At 39.2% G+C, this 27,225-nt stretch overlaps 1 protein-coding gene across 1 annotated transcript; it reads right to left on the reverse strand.

Annotated features, from left to right (window-relative positions):
• Positions 1-25,413, reverse strand: Mmut (methylmalonyl-CoA mutase). The gene is made up of 13 exons (XM_032900843.1): positions 25,330-25,413; positions 22,850-23,268; positions 21,405-21,772; positions 18,849-19,006; positions 16,472-16,643; positions 13,005-13,253; positions 10,606-10,717; positions 8,993-9,108; positions 7,498-7,613; positions 6,256-6,387; positions 4,127-4,274; positions 3,372-3,539; positions 1-129 (listed from the first exon to the last, which is right to left on the reverse strand). The coding sequence occupies exons 2-13, from the start codon at positions 23,226-23,228 to the stop codon at positions 1-3; spliced, it is 2,247 nt and encodes a 748-aa protein (XP_032756734.1). The 5' UTR covers positions 23,229-23,268; positions 25,330-25,413.
• Positions 25,414-27,225: the final 1,812 nt, after the last annotated feature.

Raw genomic sequence — 27,225 nt, forward strand, 5'->3', positions numbered from 1 at the left:
TTATACGGATTGCTGCTTTTCTGCCAAAGATTTCTCAATATCATCAAGCACTTGAACGGCAGCCCTGGGAATCCGGGTTCCAGGACCAAATACGTTGGAAACACCAACTTCATATAAAAATTCATAATCCTGTTGAACAAATTTGCTTGATTAAAATAAACATTATTTCAGATGCAAAGAAATATTTTATACATATGTGCATGTATGTATGACCGTGTACGTGTGTGTGTGTGTGTGTGTGTGTGTGTGTGTGTGAGTGTGTCCGCGCACCCAAAGCTTTCTCAGCTGGAACCCTGTTTGTGGAGCTTCCTTCACTGAAGCAGCTAAAAACCAGCAGCACTGTGCTCAGACTATAAAAGGAATTATATGTTCTAGCCAGTCCATATAAAAAACACACAGGCCTAGTATTTTATTTATAAGATGTAGGCCTAGATTGGGCAGGTGAGAGAGCGATTCCAACACACATCTCAGCCACATGTCCCTTGTTACTTGCTGTTTCTCCTGGCCATGTGCTCACGGTCCATCTCCTCTCATGGTGGCCTTCTCTTCCCTTCCTGTCCTTTTTCCTTCTCTTTGGTCTCTCCTGAGACCCCCTCACTCAATCCTCAAGCCCCACCTTTCTCTTCCTTGTGCCCAATCGCAGGCTCTAGCCTTTTATTAACCAATTAACTTTAAACTGGGGAGCAGGGTTTATACAGCATCACTTGGTGCATGTGAAGATCTCCTTGTCAGAGGCAACCAGGTCTTGGGGGCCAGGATTTAGCACTGAATACACAGTAGTACCAGACCAACCTCCAACCCCAAGTCTAAACCAGAAATCTGCCCAGTGTTATTTGTGAAGCTATGTAGCCTTAACAAGGAGGGAACCATGCTTTAAAACCTACTTTTTCTCTAAATCTTCACTGCTTATTGTTCTATGTGTTAAACTTACTATAATGATATGTCACTGACTTTAAAAGTCAATTTACTTCCTCCTAGATATAGATCTATCCCTAGTGAATGCTGGCCTCATGGTAAATCACTTCTGCTAATGAAGACTAGGTTTTTGTTTTCTTTGGTTTTTTTTTTTCTGTTCTGCTACTGCAGTCATTAGCTTATTTTAGTGACAGTGTGTAAGGATTCCTGGGCGTGAGTCCTCCAACAGGCTTTAGGCTGTGTTAGCATCAGAACATGTTCAGCACTAACACTGAATCTAGTATGTGCCTTGAGGTTTGACCCCATACAGGACAGATAGTCTGGCCTATATTTAACTGTTGCAACACAGATCTTTTCCCAGTTTTCAATAATCAAAATTAGGCAATAAATTACTAATCACATGAATTATCCACCAAGGACCCCTTCCTACCTTTGTACTACTCCTCCAATGCTAAGAATTATACAACAGCATTTAACATATACTCCTAAACCTGTGTCCTTCTTGCCTGAATTTCTGAGAGTAGAGATAATGTCCAATCATCTTTGTATCCCCAGCACTGGACCACTAAGTACTGAAAACACATCACCGACAGAGACAGCAAGTGCTATGTGTTAAGAGCGTGTAAGAATGACTGAAACATTCGGTAGCAATCATCTCCAAGTTAAGAACAGGCTAACACATTACTGTTTCCTAAGAAAGTGGTGCTCCATGGTGCTATCCTAACATCTGAGATATGAACTGGGAATGGGGTATTCAAATGGCATAAACTACACTTAGGAAAATAGAAATGTATTGACTAAGGTGTTTCCATGTTGACTAGATCACATTAAAAGCTTTCGATATAGGAAGACACTAGTATAGAAGCCACTCACTGCATCATCACCAATTGCTCAGTCTCATACGGATGGATTTTCCCATTTCCTAAAACTGTATAAATTTGATATTCTTTTTTCTGAATAGTAACAGAGGAATAAAGTTTGTACATCTAGATGCAAAACTCTTTTTAATAATGGATGCTGAGGTGAGGTCTTTGCAGTGCCTACAAACGTTTGCTTCTGAAAGCCTCATACACACTCACATCCATTTTTTTTCCTAACCCTAATTAAAAAGAAAAAGTGGTTACCATTGGAAGCCTGGTGGGGGCAGGCCCTTTTTGCATCTTTATTTTTCTAAACCATCAGTAGTATAACACAGGATGGTGTTCTTTCAGCTCATAAATAATCAATTGATACCATTGTTTGCTACTTCACATCTATTTCTCCTTTCCAAAGAGATCTCCTATTTTTGTTAAAATATCTACTTCCTTCTCCTGTAGCCTGTAGTATCCAGGACAAGCTGGTTCCGTGTGCAAGCAGTAGGGTATTTTTCACTCATGTTAATCAAAGTGGCTTCACTAGTAAAGGAATTCTGTAAAGCTATGCAAATGATATAACTCTGAGGTAGGGCAACAATCGAGGGTGGGTTATGGAAGAAATGGATGAGTGATGTTTTAACCGATGCAGCTACCTAACAAACCCATTCTGAAGCCACTATACCACTATTGAGGGTTGGGGGACAGACTGTATTTACAGCATTTTTCTCTCTCTATTGTGAAACCTATTGCTCTTTTCTGAATCCTTCTGCCACTGCTCATTGAATATGAAGATGATAGATAACTATCATAAGTTCCTGAGAATTTCTCATAGAATTTTTGTAAAGAGTTAAATTAATTAAATTAAATGTTATATAATGAATTAAAATATAATGTTAATAGGAAACAATAGTGCGCACTGTCTGCAAAATTTACCAAGTAAGATCTAGGATACAATTTGCCTCTACAGCTAAAGCAAATTCATCCTTAGAAACATGTCTGTGTTATCTGTCTGTCTGCCTGCCTTCTGGCTCTGACTGCATCCCTCCCTCTCCCTTTCCCTCTCCCTCTCTCTATGTGTGTCTATGTGTGTCTGTGTGTCTGTGTGTCTGTGTGTCTGTGTGTACATATGTCTGTGTGTGTGTGTTAGATCCATGTTATCTATAATCTCATAGTCTGATACATACACATCATGGTGTGTAGAGTGTGTATTGTTTTACATAGCAATTTCCTCTGAATTACTGAAAGCTTCCTTAAGGGAAGAGGCAGAGAGGTTCCTGTGACTCAAAAGAAAACAAAATCCACAAGTCTGGAATGGCTGAAACTTGCAAGATTCCCAAGGATCCCACTGCAAGGTTGCAGAAGCAATGAGCAGCTGCTGGAAGAGACTGACCAACAGAGCTGTGAAGCGGGGATTGTTCTGACCTCCTGAGCTACCCAAGAACTGCAGACCGGGCTTTTGTGGTGTAGCTGCCTTTGAGTCATCCCTGATTCTGTAAGTAACCCCTCACCCAAACTCCTGTAAGCCAAAACTCATGTGTGTGTATGTATGTGTGGGCACATGTACATGTATGCACATGCAGAAGAGTACAGAAAAGAGAATACCTGTGGTGGGATCACACCCCCACACATGACAAGGATATCTGGCCGTCCCAGGGCACTAAGTTCTTTGATGAGCTCAGGAACGAGGGTTTTATGACCAGCAGCGAGTGTGCTGACACCCACAGCATGGACATCTGCATCCACGGCTTGCTGTGCCACTTCACGGGGAGTCTGAGCACAGAAAGCAGACAGAGATCTGGTTATTATAACGTAAGGGTGAAGCAAGACCTGCTGCAAAGCACTGTGCTACTTCTGTCAACATCCGGGGATTCTGACTGACTATCGTACTTCCTCATCTTAGGATTTTGAGTAACATTGACGCTACCAATACAATGAACACCAAGCCTGCATTTGTCTCTGGCACTGGAATTTACCAATAAACTGTAAGTTAGAACAAACAATTTCCCCCAGGAATATTCAAGGTAATCTTCATGGACTATAAAATACCAATCTCAAAGAATACACTAATAAAGCCTCTTAAAGTAATCTTCACCTTCCAAAACCTGATAAAAATTTCATTCTGGGGCAACATTTGGAATGTAAATAAAGAAAATAATTTAACAAAAAAAAAACTTTATTCTGAATTTATATGTCGTTTTACAAAAATTTGAGCTATCATGAATTTGGCTTTATTTTTTACCATAAATTAAATGGATAATATACATTAGAAAATGCAGAATTTGTTGGGTTTTTAAAAAAACAACTTTAAAAACATCATCGTGGCTATTATCCTTTATTTTTCTAAATGTGCCGCATACCTGAAAAAGAGGGCCTATGTCCACATCAAAACCAAGATCAGCAAAGCCTGTAGCAATGACCTTGGCCCCTCTGTCATGGCCATCTTGTCCCATTTTTGCCACAAGAAGACGAGGTCTGCGACCTTCACGTTCCATGAATTTATTAACTCTGGGAACATTTTAAAAGGCAATAATACAGTTCAATTATTAGCTGTCCAAATATAAGACCTAAAATGCACATAAATATCCACATAAGTCTTTCAAGAACACCCACTGCTGTACATCTTAGCAGTGACTCTGTTTAACAGAAAGGATGCCATTCAAACCTTGAATATGGCTGTCTTCTGTTTAGAGCCACATTTGAAAGACCGCACAGCCTATGAGCCCACAGCCTCAGGAACAATAAATCCCTAAAAACATCTAGGCTCCCAAAATTAAATCAAAAGGTCAAACCTGATTGATATACAGCAGGCGATGGAATCAAATCAGAAATAGTCTCCCGAAAAGAAAAGGTTTGGACCATAGTTCACTGCCAAGTTCTACCAAGCCTTCAAAGAAATGTTAACACCAATGGTCCTCAAACTGTTCCATAAGGTGGAAAGGAAAAGGACACTACCACACGCATTCTGTGAAGCCAGTACAGCATTTAATGCAGCCCATTGTGATGACACATAATCAGAATGTGTGTGTGTGTGTGTGTGTGTGTGTGTGTGTGTGTGTGTGTGCGCGTGCGTGCATGCGTGTATGTGTGTAAAATGACAAATTATACCAACCACAACAAAACTCTATATCAATTTTTGTTTTGTTTTTTTAAATTCCTTTTGATGGCTTTTACCTTGGCGATCTAACATTTACACAGTGTATAAATGCTAATGCAGTTTTTAGAAGAATGTTTAGAGATGAAAACACCAATCGCTCAGAGGCCAGTGTTACATCCAAGAAACAAACCACACTGCAGCTTCATGCCAGACAGTCGCACTAGTCCTCTCTGTCAGCTCAATGAAAACTGACTTGACTCTTGGCACAGGAAGCAGGCAGGTGCTTACAGGTGTTTACTTTTCAAATGTGAAAACTAAGTTTTAACTCTTCAAGCAAGTGAACCATGTGAAGAAAGTTATGAAAACATGAAAGTTTATGGTCATATGATTGCAAGGTCTCTACCCGGAGGATCTGAAGCACCATTAGCATCAGTTATACAAAGGAGTGTTTGAAATAAGAAACACCTAATAGCGACTATGGTGCAAGATAAAAATAATATTCACTTTGCCAAATAAATACTAGTTTAAATATTTAATTTAATTCTCATTAGCCCATATTTACTCTATTTCATAATTATATATAACTCATTATAGCCATGAGTTATTAAATTATTAAATGTCCTGGTGGACATCTTCAGAGAATCACATCATGAGGTGGTTTTGTCAATGTCCAAACATTATACAATATACGTAAGCTCAGTGGTACAGTCTACTATATATCTAGGCTCTGTGGTGTGTGTTCAGGAGAAAATGGTACAATTGAGCTACAGTAAGCAGAATGCATGTGGGCCGCTTACTACCTGCATACTATTTTGCAGTAAACCATTTTTACCATTAAGAAGAACACACTTTAAAAAAAATGAAAAGCACAGCAAGTGAGTAACAGCATCGTTTGTTATCACTAATTATTATGTAGTGTCCATGAGGGTAAGTGCTATACTCCTGTGTAATTGGCAGGGAACTCAGGGGTACAGCAGCATCACCATAAACACATGACGGTGACCATGGCTACAGCATCACTAGGTGCAATACTTGCGGGAGACAGGGATGATCACCATTATAACCCAATGGGATCTCCACTGTGTATTCAATCCACTGTTTGTCAAAATATCAATGCTTCACATACTGGTACAGGATTGTTATGAATAACATTAGTTCTGGATAATAAATTATGTAACAGATTTTACAAATTATAGATTAATCATCTATTATATATTAGCTATACAATATACATATTTAATTTAATAATTATGAGTTTATAAGAATAACAGATTAGCAAAAATGCTAGCTAGTGTATTTCACAAGTAAAAGGAATACTGAGCCATCAGCAGGCTCAAGGGAACTGTACTAAAATGAAAATGAGAACCAAGCTCACTAATGCTCACACAGTACCTCTTGATGGCAGATGTGATCTCTTTGCTTTCTCCAAACTCCTGCCGATATGCTCCACTCACCATACGATCGTTAGCTTTATGCTCACCAAATACTTTTTTCAAAGCATCTGTGATTTCTCCAACTGTACATCTACAATTTTAAAAAGAGGTTCCAGTAAGAGCATTAATTTACAATAAATAGCTTCATGTTTAGCTACTTATGTTAATATATTTATAATAAGTAACTACATCTTTAGCTCAATAATCAATACAAGTAGAATATTTTGTGAATAAATAAAAATAAACTGTAAAAGTCAAGAATGTTTTAAAGAGGGGTTGAGGATTTAGCTCAGTGGTAGAGCACTTGCCTAGCAAGCACATGGCCCTGGGTTTGGTCCCCAGCTCCAAAAAAAAAAAAAAGAATGTTTTAAAGATACTCTGAACTCATCTTTCCTGAGAATACGTCGGTGAAAGGGATTCTTGGTGCAATTCTACATTGTACTCCCTTTATAATATCTGTCAACCAACACAAAGACTACACGACCTAAAAGTTACAGGTAGATAAGTATCTGAAGTCAGCTCAACAATAGCCCATTTATCAATACCAACCAGCAGAGCAGAAGAACCACTGACAGTTTCGGATGAGCAATACATCTTTCAGTGTGCTTCACCCAGGGATAGTAGGGGACTCAAGACCAAGCAGATTGCAGAAGAAAGCGGTGTGAAATAGGCCAAGATAGCAAGAGAAAACCAGCAAATAAACACCACTTGTACAGGCAAGCTTTGGCCATCCCTTCACCTTCCCCTCCCCCTTCCCCTTCCCCTCCCCTTTCCCTCTGTATTCCTCTTACAACTTCAGACTTACTTAGCAACAGCAGAGAAAGAATTAGGATTGGGCTATTTATTCTTCTGGTTGCTCCATGATTAATGCCTCGAAAGTGAGAACGTGACAAAAACTCTTTCCCCTCTCCTTCAAAGACTTTGACAAGGTTGTACACACAACCTTGATGATATAATTGAGAGAACATCAGATCTCAACCTAAAAATCTGAGCTACAGTCGAATTACACAATTACTAATCTCTGTCACAGTAAATGTACTACAACTTGACAAAAACTAGTATCAAGTTTCTAGTAGCTTCCATTACTTTCCTTTGGATTCAAAAGAGTTTACAGAAGTGATGGTTTAGTTGAGTACACTCTGAAAAATTAGACTGACCAAACTCTTATTTTCTGGAGTCCTCCCAAGATCCCCATGCTCACCTTGCACGAGCTGCGTCCACTGCAAGAGCTAGAATATTGCCATCTCCACTGGCAGCACACTGGGTAAGTGCATTGAGGGACCGCTCAGCTAAAGCCTGATCCCGGCTGGATTTGATCTTAGAAAGAAAAGAAAAACAGGAAGTTTTATCTGAAGGGACAATAAAATGGATACTAAAAGATTAAACCTGGACACATAATTCTATTGACCATCATGTTCCATGATCCTGACCTTAAAAGAGGGAAATCTATGAAATATGATAATATTCAACTGAAGAAGTATGTTTATCGAACACATTTATTCAGGAGTCTGCAATATAATTCTGATTTAGTACAAAGCCAACAAATCATAAGCAAGCATAGTAGTAACTTTCCTAACTGTTACTCAGGCTTTTCTAAAGCAAATGCCTGATGAAAATAGGTGGTCCATTTACAGTGGAATGCCAAAGACCTCACAATTAACAGCGGAAGACCAGACCAGAGCTTTCAGATTTTAACTATAGCAGAAGTGTCCTTTAGATGACTGACAACATGCTGGGTATCAGACATATTACAACTCTTTTTATTTAAAAATAAATCCAATAGACTGAGTCAGAGAAGAAAGACACTGAGAAAGAAAAAGATAATAGAAAGTGTTAGCATTCCTTCTAGACTCTGCCCAACAGTTAACTGGCAATAGCCAGGTAGGTCTGGCTTCTCATAAAAGAGACTATTTGGCCCTTCCTTGCTATCTTACTGTTTCTCTCTCTCTCTCTCTCTCTCTCTCTCTCTCTCTCTCTCTCTCTCTCTCCCTCTCCCTTCTCTTCTCTCTCCCTTTTCCCCTTTCCCCTCTCTCTCCACATATTCCTGTCCAGCCTCCTCTTTCTCCCTCTCCCTCTTCCTTTCTCTGTCTCTACTCAACTCCCCTTCCCACGTCTACTCTATACCATACCTGTCCTATGGCTGGGATCTCAGGAAGAAGCAATACCTGGGCACAGGCCCACAGAGGCACCCCTCCCACCTTCACCATACCTGGCTCTATCAAACATATCCTGGCTCTGCCTTCATATAATTATGTCTTATAATTTCAGGATGAAATTAAAATAAAACAGAAGCATGGTACTCGGCAAGATGAACATACAGGGCACACTACAGCAAATGCAGACAACGCCCTTGACACTGCAGCTTACAAAGATGATAGTAAATACAGGTAATTTTAAAACTCCAGAAGCAAATGACCCATGGTCTAGTGGAACAGTACAATGAGAGCCCGACCCAAACACAGATCCTAAGCCACACTGTGTTCTCATGTTGTGACTTCAGCACTAGAGTCTTAAGAGACCTACGTGAGTCATGACTGGCCAATTATTTATTCTAAGCAACTTTCCCAATGTCTCTCTCAGTTTAAAATTAAAAGAGAGTGAGAAATAATATTGGCCTCATGTGTTGTTATAGATGTCATGCAGAACAATATAAGAACACAGAACCCAGGTCCTACTTAGGAAATCACGTACCATACCTTCTTAAGTTTTTCAATCTGCTTCTTACGCACTGAAGTATTATCAATGGCCAGGACCTCCACAGAGTCTTCTTTTTCCAACTGATACTTATTTACTCCAACAATTACTTCAGAACCTGTTGATTTCCCAAAAGAAAATAAGGACTTTGCTCACAAATGGTCTCTTATTGAGAATGCTCTGATTATCACATATTTTTAAGGAGTCATCTTAACTCATAATGAATTTCAGCGCAATTCAGAAACTGCATCCTGTGATACAGATAAGGAGGGAAGAACGGTTACCCTGTTCCAAGAAGGCCTCTCTGCAAGGAAGGGCTTTACTACTCTCCTGAGCTACACACTATCTCAGTTCCTCACACAGGAAACCGAGTCAGTTTCCAGCACAGCCTTAGAAAGCAAAGCAAGTAGCAACAGCCAATAGCTTTCTAGATTTTTAAAAGGTTTTCTTATACCGGTTACTGTTAAATGAAAGGACAAGTGTTCTCAAAGCCCATCCATAATATGTCAGTATTATGAACATACCTTCTCGTAGGTTGATGCCAAGGCAATACATGATTGGACAGTAGAGAGTGGGGCGGGGACAAAGGTTTTGTAAGGCAGGAAAGAGGAGAAAGGAGGGGGATCAAGATGGAGTTCAGATTTAGGGGAACCAGATTGATTTTATCTTGTCTGGGTGGGCGGTTTCATCAATTGGCAATGAATTTATTGTGTGGATGAATTGTGGATTGAGAATTTAACATGTAAATCTAATTGCTAAACTACAAGTTTCTGGGACTTTGACTTTTACTGGGCCAAAGAGGACAGTGTGTGAAATAAATGGCTGGGAGGCAGTTGGAGCGCGCGGATCTGGTTCTGTTGCCCAGTCGGAGAGAGAATGTGCAGGGCCTGCAGAGCAAGGTGTCTCTGTGTCAGGCGTGGTAACTACTGCCTAGGGGACAGGGCAGCTAAAAGGGAGGCAGCCGGGAGGGGCAGATTGCCGATCTCATGGCAGAGTAGCAGCCACAGCGAGTGTGTCCGGCGTGTGAGAACTGATAGGAAACGTTCCTTTATAAATTTTTACTGCAACACTTTCTTTCCTCCAAAGATAACTCACTCCATGCATCCTTACTTCCTTCACAGCAGTTAGCATCATCAGTAATGACTGTTTCTTTACTTGTACATTTCCTCTTTGACTCGAATGAAATCTCTACACTCCCCAGAGTTCCTGTCTGTCCTAGTCACAGCCACACGCCCAGCCACAGCAAACACCTCAAACAGATTGTACCAAATAGTATCCCCGGAGTGAATGAGTGAAGTCCCCCATGGAGAGCACAATGACGGTCAAGCACAGCAGCCTTAATACAGTCACTGGCAATATCCTTTCATATAATCATGTGTGTGTTATAAGTACACTTGCATTTGTGCTTGCAAGAATGCAAATACATAAGATATGCAGATATGCATATGGATATATTCAGATATGCAGCTGTGAGGAATATTTTAGTGAAGCCTATTTTCCTATTGTTTCATTTAAAAAAATATTTGTATCAATTGAGCACACTAACCCTAGACAAAAACTAGTAGTCCTCCTTAATTATCGAATGTCATATATAAGCTTTGCTCTTCTCTCTTACCAGAATCTATTCTAGCTTGTCTTCGGGCAGCACACTCTTCGATGCGAAGTTTAGGGATTCCTTCAGCTACCGCTTTGGCCATTCCACCCATTTCTTCAACTTCATATATCAACTAAGGAAAAAAATGAAAGCAAAGAAGGAAAAAGGGCAAACAGAAAACTAAGACCTAAAAGCATTAAGCTCTGGAAGTTATATAGCCCTAACAACATTCAAATTACAGGCTAAACACTAATACTTAATAGCTCCAATTCTCAAGCCTTCATTTTTATTTACATGAATAAGAAGTAATGTAATATATGTTATATATACAAGATGGAGGAGAACCGTCAAAAACCCAGTACAATATAGGAAAAATATGCATACAAGATGTGTGTCAAGACACAAGTCAGAAGAGATCTTGATGCATTCAAAAAGAAAGATCTGGAATAAAACAGAATTGAATTCCTGATCACAAATATTAGACGCAAGAGTATGAACTCAGAATGAAAAGCAGACTAATATTAGCAAATCTGCTCATAGAATTATTAATAGAAATAGTTCCAAACTAAGTTTGCTACAGCTCATGTGCATGGGTTTGTGAACTTGACTGGGGTGAAGGAGGGGGAATGCTGGAAGATTGAGGAAGACAGAACATAAGCAAAGCAGGGATAGGGTGGCCCTGAGCTTTGTGATGCAGAGAGGTGTGCCAGCTAGGAGCAGTGGCCATCCAGCTCAGTGCTTCTGCCGTTTTCAGCACAGGAGCAGGGATTAGCGAGTCTCCACATGAGGCCTACACATGGCAGCAGCCTCAGACTAGGAGGAGGAGGCTACTGTTCCTGTTCTGGTATAGACTGTGTACATCTCCCATGGACCAGAAGAAGGCTGCGTCAATTCCCTGTTCTGAGTCACTGAGGTCCTTGACCTGGCTGAGCTCAGGATTTTATCAATGCTAATCAAGGAGAAGAACAGAATGGAGAAACTGTCAGACATGTAAAATTATAAGTAATTTATCTCCTAGTAAACTTCTGAGAGAAGGGCTTTGTGATTAACATAGATATATAACCATTCGATGCTTAAAGAGCCTGGAGTGCTCCACACAAAACAGGGCATTTATATCACATCCCTTCTCCCTGGCCTCAAGTGAACACTGTGGAAGGGGAGGTAGAAAGACTTTAAGAGCCAGAGAAGGTAGATGTCTGGGGAAAAACAGTTGAGCCAATCACGACAGGAAACTCTACACATGAACTCACAGTAGCTGCTGGGACCACATGTGAAAGACCTGCATGAGATTAAGGCAGTCAGGATCTCATTTTGGAGAGAGAAGCAGGTTGTGAAGTTCCATCTATTTTAGGAGCTCTTGGCAGTTGGTGTCTACTAGGAGCAGGGAAGACCATTTTCTACAGGAAAGATAGTTCTGACAGTAGATGGTCTCACATCCATTCAGAGAGGCAGCACAAAATGGACTTAGTGTGTATATAACACATAAAGTAGTGAGGAAAAGTGAATGCAGGAAGAATTCAAACAGAAGATATAGGGGGTGGATTTGACCAAAATACATGACAGGCATATATGAATATTGAATAATTTTTTACAAAAGAAGTACTTCGAAATAACAGGTATGAGAGTCACACTTCATATTCCACAAATCTCAGTAGACCTACAGAGAAGTTCAAATCAAATAAGACCATGAGAACAGTTAAGGAGGGAACCCTGATATAATAATATATAATATCAGTAAGAAGAGGAAAGAAAAGATATTAACTAGCTGAAATACTATTACTTAACCAAGAAAGCAACAGAAATTGTCTAAAGCTTTGTGTCTAACAACTAAAGCCAACAAAATTAGAATGGTACACATGTCACTTAAAATACACAGATGATAAAAAATAAAAAATAAGCTGTGTCATGTATTCAAAAAAAAAGAAAAATAAGAAATGAAGTCAAGAGAGTGCTGTCTCTGTGTGTGTGTCTGTCTGTGTGTCTCAGCATGTGTGCCTGTGTGTGCATGTATGTGTTACTGTGTGCCTGTGTCTGTACCTGTACATCTATCTGTGCATGCACACGCGCGCACGTGTGTGTGTGTGTGTGTGTGTGTGTGTGTGTAGGTCTGTATTTGTCAGTGTGTGTCTGTGTCTATTAAATGTACATGTGTCTGTGTATGTGTGCTGTCTGTATGTGTCTGTCTGTCTGTGCATCTATTTAAGCAAATGCACTTTTTAATAGTAGCTATCTTTGATTCCTGCATAAAATACAATCATAGAAACAGAAATGTATTTTAAATTATGTTTCAGTAGTAAAAACTCTAAAGTCAAAATTTCCCTTTACTCAGATATATTTTATCATTTTACTATAAATCTAACAACAGTTATTTATAGATTAAAAAATTATAAAAAGCTAAGTTATAAAGAAGAGCATCTGACCTTCAGAGCAGCTTCATAAACATCATTTGTGAGAGACTCCATCATGTATGATCCTCCCCAAGGATCAGCCACTTTTGGGATCCCAGACTCTTCCTGAATGATGATTTGTGTGTTCCGGGCAATCCGAGCACTCTTCACAGTGGGCAAGCCTAGAGCTTCATCAAAAGAGTTTGTATGCAAGGACTGTGTTCCTCCAAACACAGCTGCCATGGCTTCGATTGCAGTGCGGACAATGTTATTGTAAGGATCCTAAAACATTTGACCAAAAATCAAAGTCAAAGCACGAAAAAGGTTAACAGGCAACAGTGAAAAGACACATTATAATTAAGCAACAACTCTGTCACCTACACCAATTTCAAAAGCACTTTGGGGATGGATTGAACATCAGATAGCAGACATCAGAGTAGCAAATAGAGTCAACCAATTTAGTCAGCAAGCGAGGAAAGAATTAAGAGCCAAGGTGTCTAGTCCAGGTTTGGGCATAAAAACATTGTCTCAAATATTCCAAAGAAATGTCAAACACAGTTACACTGTTTTACTACTGCTCCATAATCATAAAATGAAGTGTAGGTTTTCTTAGATTACAAGAAAAATTTTTGCTATCTCCTAATTATGTCGTATACTTCAGAGTATCACCTCAGTGGATATGTATAAAGTGTGCACTTAATAAATGACTAATTAAACTGATTGAGTGTAAACTCTTAGGTAGGAAATTGGATTCCACTTCGTTATATTCCTGTAATGTTGGCCAGTCACTCAACTTTTATAAACTTCAGCTTTAACTGTAAAAAAATCAATATATTCAAATATAGTTATAGAAGTTCCTTCCAACCTGGGCATCTGTACTTCTCTAGTCATGAAGAACATGTTCATGTCATTCAATGGTAAAAGTCGAAAAGACATGTAACTTAAAATCACAGTAAGTGAACATGGGAAATGAATCGATATAGAAATAAGACTATCACCACACAAATTTAATGGAGTCAAATTATACTTTCCAAATGAATGCCTGTTTGTCTTTGAATGCCTGTTTGTATTCTGCTTAAAACACAACTGTGTGTATCTATGTGAATATGTTTCGATAAAATAAAATTTTAAAGAGATAGTTTTAAGCAAAAACCTATCTCTTAAAATTATTTAAAAGTATGAATTATAATGGTGTTTTTATTTCTTCATCAGCAAATAATTTTGTACTATATTAGCAGAGTACATAATCCCAAGAACTGAAAAATGAGATTTCATGAAATTAAAAACCTTCTATATAACAAAGGAAACCATTACCATAATAAAGAGACTTGCTTCAGAAATAATTGAATGGTTAAATTATAAAAATATAATCTACCAATAGGAGACTAATACCTAAGATATATAAAGAACTGAAAAATTAATCCTCCAAGCCAAAAACCACTGAGTCAACAAATGGGCCAAAGAGCTGGCCAGCTCTCAAAGGGCGAAACACAAAGAGCAGGTGAACATGAAGTGTTCACAGCTTTAGAACCAGGGAAGTGCATGTTAAACTGCTTTAAGATTCCATGTCATAAGGAGCCTTCACCAGCCATCATCATCATCATCATCATCATCATCATCATCATCATCATCATCATCATAATAAAGCTAAACATTAGGCAGAGCTTGGAAACCCTGAGGATGAGGAGTAGAAAGGATTGTAGAAGCCAAGGGTCAGAAACGCCACAAGAACACAGCACACAGAATCAACTAGCCAGGGCTCATAAGAGCTCATAGAGACTGAGCTAACAATCAGGGAGCCTGTATGGGTCTGACCTAGGACCTCTGCATTTATATTATGGGGTGTTGCTTGGCGTTCTTGTGGGATTCCTAACAGTGGGCATTGGGACTGTCTCTGACTCTTTTGCCTGTTTCGGGGACCCTTGTACTACTCCTACTGGGTTGCCTTGCCAGGGCTCAATATGAGAGGAGGTGCCTAGTCTCACTGCAGTGTTTTTATACCATGTTTGATTGACGTCCCTGGGAGGTTTGCCCTTTTCTTAAGGAAAACTGAAGAGGGGTGTATTATGGGGAAGAGGGAGGTAAGAGGGAGAGACTGGAAAGAGAGGAGTTTGGGAAATCTGTAGTCAGAATGTAATACATGAGAGATTAAAAAGGTTCCATTACATCCAAGTCAGAATGGCTATCGTCATGAACACAAACGAAACACTGTATGGAAGTACACATCATTAATCCCAGCACTCAGGAGGCAGAATGAGGCAAATGAGGCCAGCCTAGCATACGTAATGAGTTCCAGACCAGTCAGGGACACACAGTAAGACCTCAGATCAGAATGGGAGAAAATTAAAAGATAGAAAGAAAAAAAGGAAGGCGGAAATACAAGAAAAGAAAACAAATACCGACAAATGTTGGCAGACGTGAAGACGAGCCCTGGTCACTGGGAAGTGCAAACTGCTGTGTCGTCACCATGGAAACCAGTGTGCACATTCCTAAGAGTCCGAGAAGTGGACCACTATGTGTTCCAGCTCTAGTGCTGCAAGTACACACCCAAGTATTCCAAATCAACACAGCACAGAGACGCTTGCCCACCCAAGTCTCCTGACTCTCCAGTCACCCTGGATCTCTAGCAACAGATGTAAACAGAATGTGGTACATAAGCAAAGCTGGCTCTTATGCAGCTATAAAGAAAATGAAATCATGACTTGCAGGGGAATCTGTGTAACTGGAAATCCTATTCAGAAAAATAATTTTTTTTCTTTTTTTTTTCTTTTTTTTTTTATTTTTCAGAGCTGGGGACTGAACCCAGGGCCTTGTGCTTGCTAGGCAAGCACTCTACCACTGAGCTAAATCCCCAACCCCCAGAAAAATAATTCAGAGACAGGATAAATGCCTATGTTTTCCTCTTATCCACAGAACCTAGATTTAAAACTCTCTCTCTGTGCGTGTGTGTGTGTGTGTGTGTGTGTGTGTGTATGTTTGTGTGTGGGGGTGTGGGGGTGTTTACAAGTGTGTTTGTAGGTCGCAAAACTAAAAGAGGGCCATGCATGAACGGAGAGGAAGATACTTTATGGTTGGTGAGAGAATACATATGATAAAAAAAAAAAAAAAGTTCGACAATGGTATCTAGGAAAAGAAAGGAAATCAGTGGGAAAGGGAGTGGTGAAGGTGAGTGGACAGAAGGAATCAAAGTAGAATGCCAGATGTGTCTGAAGAGGACTTGAAACAGAGGTTGTATGCTAACCTAAAATAGTAAGAAAAAAGCAGGACTTTGCCTGGACTAAGCCAAGATAAGAAAGATTTTAGTGTTAACCACTAGAGGGAGCTAACTGTTCAATACGTGTGAACGCAAAACCTAAGTACGCACTATGCTTCCAAATTATTCCAATTTATGACTCTCAAATATTAACAAACAGGTTGCCGGGCACATTTCCTGGCTGTGCCTGCTGCTTAGAATAAAACGGTCACTTTCATATTCAAGTTCTCTATTTTTACATACAGACCTGCTCAGTAAGTGACCACCCTGATGTCTGGCAATGTGCTCTTAGGAGGAGAGATTTGGAGTTTTTAGGCTGGAACATTTTTTCTATTAAGTGAGCCCACAGTCTTCTCCCAGCTCGCATCTTCGCTATTTCCATGTAGAAGTTCATTCCAATTCCCCAAAAGAAAGACAACCTAAAATGGCAAAGTCCAGAACCCGCCGAAAGTTAAAAATCAAGAAAGTAAACTAATTGTATCACACACTAGAAAAACTATGTCCAGATTAGAGTATCAGACAATGTAATTTGAATCAAAAGCAATGCATGCACATCTATCTAAGCAACTGTAAGCTAACATACGAGTGGCTCTGAACATCTGCTTCTGTCCAGAATTATTCACTTCACAAGTGATTTTCTTTAGGAAGGAATTTTCTCTTGTATGCTGATTTAAAGACAGATTCTTGGGCTGAGGATGTGGCTTTGTGGTTCTTGCCTAACACACCCTGGACCCTGAACTGCACCCCCAGTATCCCTGAAACAAACTCTTTTATTTTCTTGGGGCTGAGACTGAACCTATGGCCTTACACTGGCTTAGACATAAGCTTCCACCATCCAGCTACATGTCCAGTTCAAGATCCATTTCTTCTAAAAAAAAAAAAAAAAAGGTTGGAATACCAACCTTGCAACACAGGGGTTGTGGCAAAAGAAGAGAATCACATGCTTGCTTTGTTTGTGTAGCGCAGGGTTAACTCTGTGTGTGTCTTAAGAACATGGCTGAGCATTGCGTTTAGTCATTTTCTTCTCTAATTTGTCCTCGGCCTCACTGTGATCTTTGGTTTCACATTCTGTTGTAGACTAAACTGATTTACATATTTAGATTATTGATTTGCCTTTGATAGCCAGAGTTGTAAAATCTCAAATTAAACAAGTGAGCTTTAAGATACCAAAATTTAATGAAACCCAATGTACTCCTGTAAGCACTAAGGTCTTAGGATCTGTGCTCCTTCTCAACATCTGAAGGCTGAAGAACTTTTCTTTATTTCAATATACTTATTTAAATTTTATCCGTTAGTTGATATCAAATAATAATATTACATGCAAAATGGATAGTATCTTATGAAGAGTAATATTTATCACAAACTTAAAACAAAATATTGTACTTTCTACTTTAAAATGTTTTTACGACAAGGGTGTCCATTTTGTGTGTGCAGCTGTGCATGCAGAGGACAAAGGACATTGGACAATGGACGATGTGTTTCTTGAGCATCATCTACCTTTCTTTGTTTATTTTTGAGACGGATCTGTGACTGATACAGAACTCTCCAACAAGCTGAGATAGCTGGTCCATGAGCCTCAGGAGCCTGCTCTGCTTCCTCAGCACTGGGATTACAAATGCACCTCTAGCCTTGACACTCGAGTACAGTGACTGAACGCAGATGTGACTGAACGCACATGCTCAGCACATAATGACCAACCCAGCCATCTTCCCCGTCCTCTTTCACATTCTTGAAACCTCTTTAATATGCAGCTTAAAAGAAGACAGGTAAGACCTTATATACCTTCAATCTATTTCAGTACATCATGCCATGTAGCTTTAAAGAAACACTTACATAAATTCTGGGAGAAACGGAAATTTAAAAGTTAAAGGAAAAAAATTTTAAAGAAAATTTAAAAGCCCACTTTTAAAATACTCCAGAACACTAAAGACCTTGAAGATGCATGTAATCCCTAGGAGTAACTGGACCACATTTTGCAGTCACTGTAATGAGGTACAATATCTTAGAATAAAGGAACCGTCACTAGCCACGTTTTATACATTTGAATTTCCAGCACAAAGGTGAGACTAGCTTCAGGGACAAGCTCACCAAGGGATTGCTGATAGGAATGAAACCTAGACTGGTTTCTGACCAATTTAAATACTTCAGAAACTTCAATGACATGTTTCTATATTTGCCATATAACTTTATTAACAATTCATTTTGAGACAAAATAGTATTGTGCATCCCCAAATATTTATGTAAGTATTACAGAAAAAAGGAATAAAAAGGAATAGGTGATTTCCATGTTTTCAAATGGAAAAAAATTAGAGTGACTTTATTTTCTGTTTCTATTTTAATATACTTTCTACATATGCATAGTTGTACTCTGTAAATCATTAGAGAAATGGCATTACTCCAATTAATGAAGTATGGTCAAATTAACTTCTGAATTTTTTTTGTTATGTGTTACAGATAATACTGACTTATTTTCTCTTTCTCACTTGGAAAAATATAACACAATCTAAATTTATCATGGCACTTATCTCTACAAATTTATTTTATCAGTGTATTTTGCTCTACAAGCAGAAAGTGGTCCTATGCATGCTTTTAATGGAGAAGACACCTAAGTTTAATCTACTGACCTTGGCGCAAATTCATCAATTGTGAGTCCAGCCTGGAGTCCAGTTCTGCAGTACTCCAAGCCATCCGCGATGGTATAGGCCAGTTCTAAAATGGCATCAGCTCCTGCTTCCTGCATATGGTACCCACTAATTGAAATGGAATTAAATTTTGGCATGTGCTATTAAAAATAACAAAAACAACAAAGAATGAAATATGGAAAAGTTTTGTTAGACTTATTTTAGGAAAGCAAGTATATTTAAATGATGCTCAATTTCAGATATACTCTGTAGTTTATAATCTTAACTGGAAAAATACCAGCATCTGTTACATTAGACTCACTCTCAAATGGAAATAATCGATCTATGAAGTGTTTTCAAGATGTTACGCTTGTTTATCTCCCAACAGCTGCACCAGTCATCCCTTAGGCTCACACTTCACAAAGACTTTTTAATTTTACCTGATAAGTTGAAGATACATTATTACTTAGATTATTACGTAGACTATTTTCTCATTTGAATTTAGGTATCAAATATGAACAAGTACCCTGTGAACAAAACAGGAAGTAAAACAGGACAAAATGCAAGCTTAAAAAAAAATCAAAGATTTCCCAGCAGAGACTAAGCAGTTAAAAAGATTAGTCGCCATTGTTTATGTATGGTATAAAATAAATATACCACATTTATATATACCTTGCATATATGCAAATATACATTCATACAATATATGTAGTTCTTTTTTTTATATTCTACTTGTAACCCAAAAGCCCTTTGAAAACGAACTATAGCAAAACCGAAAGGCGATAGAATTACATGGAATTGAAAAAAATGACTGTATATTTGGAGCTAACACACAAAATCTAGGAGCAGGTGCTTTGCTGTGCAGAGGAGTGTACTGATAGTCCTTTAAAATAAGAAAAAAGTATAATAGGATATTTTTCAACCGTTAAAAGGAAGGAAATTCTGGTATGGTATAAAATGGACAAACACTGGGAAATACTGAATGATCCTACTCATTTAGCAACGTGCAGTATTCAAATTCGCTAATGTTTATAGCAATGCAATGGTGGAATACCAAAGTAGGAAAGGGGGCAGAATGGGGTTTTCTGTTGAATAGATAGCTTTAGTTCTACAAAACTATGAGTAAAAGCAGATGTTGATAATGGTTGCATACGAGTGGAAATACACCTCATGCCACTGTACACTTGTAAGTGGTTAACACAGAAATATTATAATATGTATAATTTCCCATAAAATATACTTATCAGTTTATAAAGTACTTCAAAAGGCATCAGTTGATCAGCATCTGAAATTGGGATGTTGTCACTTACAGGAAGGACTACGTAAAGCAATTCTCAACTTTTGGATAACATTAGGCTCTTTTACAAGGTAAAGTACACCAGGATATAGAAGCTTAGGGTGATGCTATGCACTTCAGTCACCTGTCTCCAGCTTCTTCCTCTCACACAAAGTCCTATGGTTAGAGTTCCACGGTACCAAGTCCTACACTCCAGTCTATTCTTACTACTGTGTCCACAGAGATAGAAGGAGGACTTGGCTACATTCCTCTGTAAGATCCCTCTACCTCTCGCACATCTGGCCATCCACCCCTTCTTCCTTCCTTAACCATAACTGATACACCTAACAACAAAAGAGAAACAAGAAAAAAGGAACCTGGAGTTCCAATTACTATGGAGCTCTGCAGACGCAAACCCCTCATAGTCCTCCTCCTAACTCTCTTAGATCAAACAGAAGTGATTCCTATTCAGCTTAAGCTCCTGCAATTTATACGCTTGCTACACATCACTACTCACAATCTTTACATATATCTTATAAACTCAGAATGTGATACAAATACACAGCTCTATAGAACGTGAGTATACATATACAATTCTATCTAGTACAATTCAACTGGGCAGATGTAAAACATGAACATACTTGGCAATGTACAAAGGCTAAGCATCAAATGAGGCATGCAGAAAATGCTTGCAGGATTTCTGATCTAACTAGAAACACAGTGTGAATAGGTTAAAAAGAAGCTTTGATGCAGAACGGACTGTGTCTTTAGCATTAAGCAGATTTAAGGGATACAAGGAGTAAAGCCTCACTAGCTAGGAGTGAACTGTGAGCCCCTCAGAAAACATACATGGCCTGAAGTCAAATGTAGAGGAGATGCTGCCTCTACAGCAGCCCAGGGAGCCTTCATCCCCCGCTAATCTGGGCCTAACTTGGGTGAAGTATGTCATTGAGGTGGCAGACACATAAGTGGTCTGTTCCAAGCCACTTTGTAGAAGAATGAAAGCTGACATTGTGATGCCCATTTGTCTCGACACCAGTATGTATCTTCACTCCATCTGAACTCTGAAGGGGACAGAGGACTAAGGTAGTTAAAGTTCCCTGACGCGAACAATTATCAGACAACTAAGAACCAATGAAAAAAACAGTCAGTAAAATATAGGTTATGACAAGACAGCAGCCTGACAATATAACTTACTCCGTTATGAAATTTGAGGTAACTTGTAGCACTCTGTGAAAATCCCTACAAATGACTACAGCAAGATCTGTGGGAGGCCATCGTACCTGTGCTGTGTATTGGAAAATGTCAGCGATAATCTTCATGGATGGCTCTGGGGGGAAAATATAAGTATTTCTGACCATGAACTCCTTTAGGATGTCATTCTGAATTGTGCCGGTGAGCTTCTCCTTCGGTACACCTTGCTCCTCCCCAGTTACTATAAATGTTGCCAGGACTGGGATGACGGCTCCATTCATGGTCATGGAAACAGACATTTTTTCTAAAGGAATACCATCAAATAGGATTTTGGTGTCTTCTACAGTGTCGATAGCAACTCCTGCCATTCCGACATCGCCACGAACTCGGGGATTGTCTGAATCGTAACCACGATGGGTTGCCAGGTCGAAGGCAACAGACAACCCCTGCTGACCAGCTAAGGACATAAAGAAAAACATTGCATACGTTAGAGTCTCATATAGGAGGGAGTGCAAGCAGATGTCCCTCATCACAGTACACTGTTATTACATGTCCGTGCTCATGTGAGACAAATTTGAAAAACATCTGACCTCCTGGGAATCAGCCCTTTCCCGGAGGCTGGGACACACAAAGTGAGCTGCTAGATTCATGGAAATAATAAAAACAGCAGAGAACCACTCATCTCAGACCTGCACGAGGATTTGCTGCTTGAGCTCATGCATCAGATACTTTTTGTAGATGTTTTTACTAAGTTTTTTATTGAGATATTTTCCAAATTCACAAAAACCTCTAGCTGACCCCATATACTCAATACAACTTAGCATGCATATGCTTTTGTTCCTCTATAGTTATTCTTTCCTGTGGTCACTGAATAATGCAGAGCCACTCAAGTATTGTTGAAATAGAAATTTAGAACGATGAGATCATTCTCATCACACTCAGAAGTGAAGTAGGAATGAAATGCCGGACCTTCCACACGCTAGGCAAGTGCACTGCCACTCAGCTAAACCTGCAATCCCTGTGCAGTTTTCAAACAACTACAATTGTCTACGTTAAAAATAAACCCGAGCTCTCCGCACGCAGCATAAGCTTAGAAATTCTAAAGCTTACCATTCAAACAGGAAGATTTTCCCATACATTAGAATGGAAACCCTCCGTAGCTATGACTTTCTAATGAAAGACAGATGTCACTGTGCATACGGTTATCACCTTATAGCCTAGGACTATGCTTGGCATCATTTAAGCTCTCCTCCCAACTCCTATTACACAAAAACTAATTAAACGCTTTCCAGAGGCAAACTGCATCTTGCTACATGCGTCATAATCTTGTTTCTTTTCTACCATGCATGTAGAAGTGTAATTTCTCTCCAACTGTTTTGCACGTTTTACTTTTGATTCCTATCTCTTTGAACACGGAGTTGAAAAGCATCCGTTTGCTTCACAGAAAATTAAGCACAAGATGAATGTCCTATTTACAGAAATGAATTCGTGTCTTATGTTGTCCTGAGCACCATGTCTCATATTAAAGTCTTACCCTTAATATTGTCCTTATAGAATTTATTGCTTTCCTCCACAGTACTAAAGCCCGCATACTGACGGATGGTCCAGGGTCTATAGGTATACATGGTGGGATATGGTCCACGTGTGAATGGCTTCACTCCCGGCAGTTCTTCAGGTAAGTCCATAGTATCAGCCCTGGAATATAAGGGCTTTATAGAGATCCCTTCTGGGGTGTGCCATATTAGGTCCTCTGGGTTTTTGCCTTTCAGCTGCTTTTTGGCCAGGACAGCCCATTCCGGGTGAAGGGGTTGCTGCTGATGTAGGAGCCGTTTCCATCTGTAGGATGATGCATCTTTTAGCTGCTTCAGGTAATGGGGCGATAACAAAAAAAGCTGATTCTTAGCTCTCAACATGGTGAAGCATGAATACTCCCAAACAAAAATGAGAACGAACCTAGGAAAATTAAGAAAACAATATACATTCATTTAGAAGTGTGAAGAAAATTGAGAGCTTTCAGTGAGTAGGGGGGAAAAAAGGAAGGAATATTGGTCCTGTTACATCTTTCTTCCCTTTCCTGGTCTTGCACCTGATATAACACTCTTGTTCTTCCAGCTAGTCTTCTTTCTTCACAGTCTCATGGTTGGTTTTACTGACCAGTTTTAGCCCCCTCCAACCTGTTCTATACTTATAAAATGCAAATCTGACCATATCATACGTTCCTCAAAATTTCTGAAAGGTTACATTATGTGGTAGATTGTAACATAATATTTCAATTAATCTGCATTCAAAACCCATTTACAGATTATCAGCTTATAGTAGACACTATATTGGTATGTGGAGAAAATACAGTAGATAAGACTAGCAGGCATCCACGGGATCTATGACCTGGTCTCTGTATAGCTGTCAAATTTATATCTGACTTGGCCATTTATACATTTTATGTACAAGAAATCCTAGAAAGCTCATAGTTCACTGCATTTGCCATTTACCCACACAGAAAAGCAGCAAATTGCCCCAATTTACTTGATACTTGAGTATCACACAGCCTCAACATGTAGAGCCTACAGTTTTAAAGAAGAAAATCAGACACAGATCTCTTTAACATAGTTGTCTCGCCAGGTGCTTTACACTAATTGGGCAGTATGAATTTAAAATTCTATTTTTCATATCACTTCCAACCTATCAATTTAGTGAAGCCTGGAAAACTGCCAAATACTTATTATGAGTCACAAAACAAGAAGCATAAATCACTGATGAGGATAATTTTTAACTTCTTTACAGTGTAAACTTGCAAAGCTTACAAAATGCTATGCCCTTAAACTGGATAAGATCCACCTTGGGAGTTTCTATAGTGAAAGATAGAATAGAAATTCTCTGCTGTTTTATCTGCCTCAGAAAAACAAACATAATAAACATCTACAGTTAGAATAGGTGTGCTACATTATAGACAAACGGCAGAATTTAACGGAACTATTATATTTCATATTGGAACTTACAGGAGTATTCATTTAGGACAGTTAGTACATAAAAGATAAAGAGGAAGCCTTTATGGTGACTATGTGATATGGAGATAAATTACATGATGTACCTTGTTTATGGAAACTAGTACTCTGTGTAATTACCTTTGCATGCACTTTCTCTAAGTATCTTGTAATTAATTTAAAAGTTATAGTAACACTCCAGAAGAGTTAGCCACTCTCACTGTTCAATATACATAGGACAACACAAAGCAGGAAAATTATTAGCATAAAGGACTACTAGCCCAAAGCAATGATTCTCAACCTGTGGGTCATGATTCTTTGGCAAACTCTGTCTTCAAAAATATTCACATTACGATTCATAAAAAGTAGCAAAATTACAGTTACGAAGTAGCAAAAGAATAACTGTCACCACTGTATTGAAGGGTCTTGGCATTAGGAAGGTTGACAACGACTGGACTAAAGAAATAATTAAACACAAAACTATGTTTACATTAAACACAACTATGTTGGAAAAAAATCAGCAAGTGGTAATTACACTCATGTGTCACGCTCTCAATGGCAAAACAGAGAAGTTAGGTTTTTTGTTTTTTTTTTTTATCTAATTAGACCCGCCTTTCTCTTTTCAATTCTTCCTTGTGTCACTTAGCTTTTTTTTTGTCCCATTACCTCTAGCAAAAACACCTTAGAAACCACTTGAGTCCCATGCACCTCTAACTATACAAGTGACCTCCGCCCTGATCGTGTTTGGGAAACCAGGGAAGAACAGCGACAAGGCTACCGCGCTGTTGAAAAGCACTTTACAGCAGTGACCTCCGAATTCCAACAGCCTAGCGGGAAACGAGAAGCCAGTCAGTCCAAATGAAAATCTACGCTTCTTCAGGAGCAAGCAGGCGGCTTCCTCTCACAGAAATACGCTGAAGAAGGAAGAAGGAAAAGATAGCAAGACAGAGAGGTGGAGCAGAAAGAAGGATGAACTCAATAGGGGGAGAGACTTGCAAGCCTGACGTGCTCCAGAGCGAACGGGCTTACTCACAGTGTTGGGGGTCGACCGCGCAGATCGAACCCCAATGCCCTAGAGCCACTGGCGCTCGCCGCTGGAGCTCCGGAGCCAGTCAAGTCAGGGGGCGTAGCCAACTCCGCCCTCGGCTCAGCCAATCCAATCCCGCCGTTGCGGGCGCGCGTCTGATGACGTATAAGACATACGCCCTCAGGCCAGCCTTTTTCTACCAGTGTGTCGGCTTTCTTCATTGACACTTCCGGTTCCCAGGTCCTTGACGTTGTCTCTCTTTTCCTGTTTTTTGGGCGGAGTAAACCAGACGCGCGCTTTTTGAGTCGATGAAGAAACAGAAAAATCGAAGAAGTGCTTAAGCGGCTGACAGATCCAGAGCGGATTAATTTTGAGCTTCACGACTTTGTGGTAAACTCCGTTGTTTTGTATTTTTTTAAGGGGTAATATCTAATGTCTGAGTAGGTCTATCATCTAGGGCAGCGGTTCGAGATAACTCCAGGGAGGAATAAAAATATTCATCCTCCGTCTCTATCCCCGCTAACCCTCTCGGTCCTCATTCCTGCAGCTCTGTACCTCATCCTGGAGCTACCGACTGTGTAGCCAAAGTTCGTTCTCGTTAGTGCTTCGCAGATAAACAGCTTAAGTTGAGATAAGTTGACTTTAACTAGTTCCAGTAAACCGGCAAAGAAAACAACAAGCAAACAGTAGCAGGGCGCCTTTTCCCACTCCTCCCATAAAGATTCAAGTCTAAACAAAACCAGGTTCATAAAGCAAAACTAATCAATTAATTGTCTTTTGAACTGTCACGCCGTCCGACTTAGGCTTGTACCTGATTTGTGCCTGATACCATGATTTCTTTTAATCTTAAGCAAATGAGAGGAGACTTTAAGGTTTTGAGTTTTTTTGTTTGTTTGTTTTGGTTTTTTTGTTTTTGTTTTTGTTTTTGTTTTTTTTGTTTGATTGCTTGGTTGGTTTTAATTTTTTTCAGGGGTTCAGCACTGACTACTCTTTAAAGGGTCCAGGCTCAATCCTAGCACACACACAGCATAGTCATCTCTGACAATTCCCAGAGAACCTGTATTCTCAGGCCTCTATAACTGCCAGGCATGCTTTTGGTTCAAAGACCTACATAAAGGCAAAGCACTTAGATTTAGAATTTAGAAAGAGAATGGTTGTAAATTTAGTAGATACATGCTAAGACTTATAACGTATATATGTGAATATATACTTTTTTCACTGTCCAATTTATAATCTTTTACTCATTATAAAATGCAGGAATGCATAACTCATCCTTGTTTTCTTTTTATCAGAAATGAGTTTGGTTATAAAAATCTACTAGAGGAAAGTTACTCTAAATGTTACCGAAGATAGCTCTGTCGCCATTCTCATGTCTGCTTTGTAATTCACAAGAACACTGAGGAATCAGCTTCCTTGTGTAGCCTTATTACAATTCACATAGTCTTGATGGAGGTACTGCCTACCTCCTTATGAGGGACAGACTTTCACGTTGTGGAATGATAGAAAAGCCTAAACCGTAACTCCTCTCACCTTTGCCGTAGATTAAATTACTTTGCCATAGATTAAACCTATTACTTGAATGTTCTCTGACCTGACATTGCTTTATATTTTCTTGAATTTAGAAATAGAGATAATATTGTTATGTGGGAGTATTAAAAAAAAATCAAAAGCATCTTTAAATGATTTTTCTGAAACTATGCAAATGATAGCCATTTTAAGCAATGAAATTAAATGATTTTGTTTTGTTTTGTTTTGTTTTTTACTAACGAGAGCCAAAGGTTTGTGTTTGTTTGCTTGATCATTTGATTTTGAGACAGAATTTTATTTGTCTTGTCAAAGGCTTACCTCAAACCACTCTGTAACTGGCGATGGCCTTTGACTTACAGTCTTCCTGACTCTGCT

The sequence above is a fragment of the Rattus rattus genome, chromosome 4 (genome assembly GCF_011064425.1).
Source record: "Rattus rattus isolate New Zealand chromosome 4, Rrattus_CSIRO_v1, whole genome shotgun sequence".
In the NCBI taxonomy this organism is placed as follows: domain Eukaryota; kingdom Metazoa; phylum Chordata; class Mammalia; order Rodentia; family Muridae; genus Rattus; species Rattus rattus.

What these genes read in the sequence shown, in the direction of transcription:
- Mmut (XM_032900843.1), bottom strand. Translation starts at nt 23,228, where the DNA reads ATGTTGAGAGCTAAGAATCAGCTTTTTTTGTTATCGCCCCATTACCTG. An exon ending in TTTATGAAGCTGCTCTGAAG is followed by an intron (nt 10,718 to 13,004) that starts GTCAGATGCTCT and finishes TTTTTTCCTTAG; the next exon opens with TTGATATATGAAGTTGAAGA. An exon ending in ATCACATCTGCCATCAAGAG is followed by an intron (nt 4,275 to 6,255) that starts GTACTGTGTGAG and finishes AAATGTTCCCAG; the next exon opens with AGTTAATAAATTCATGGAAC.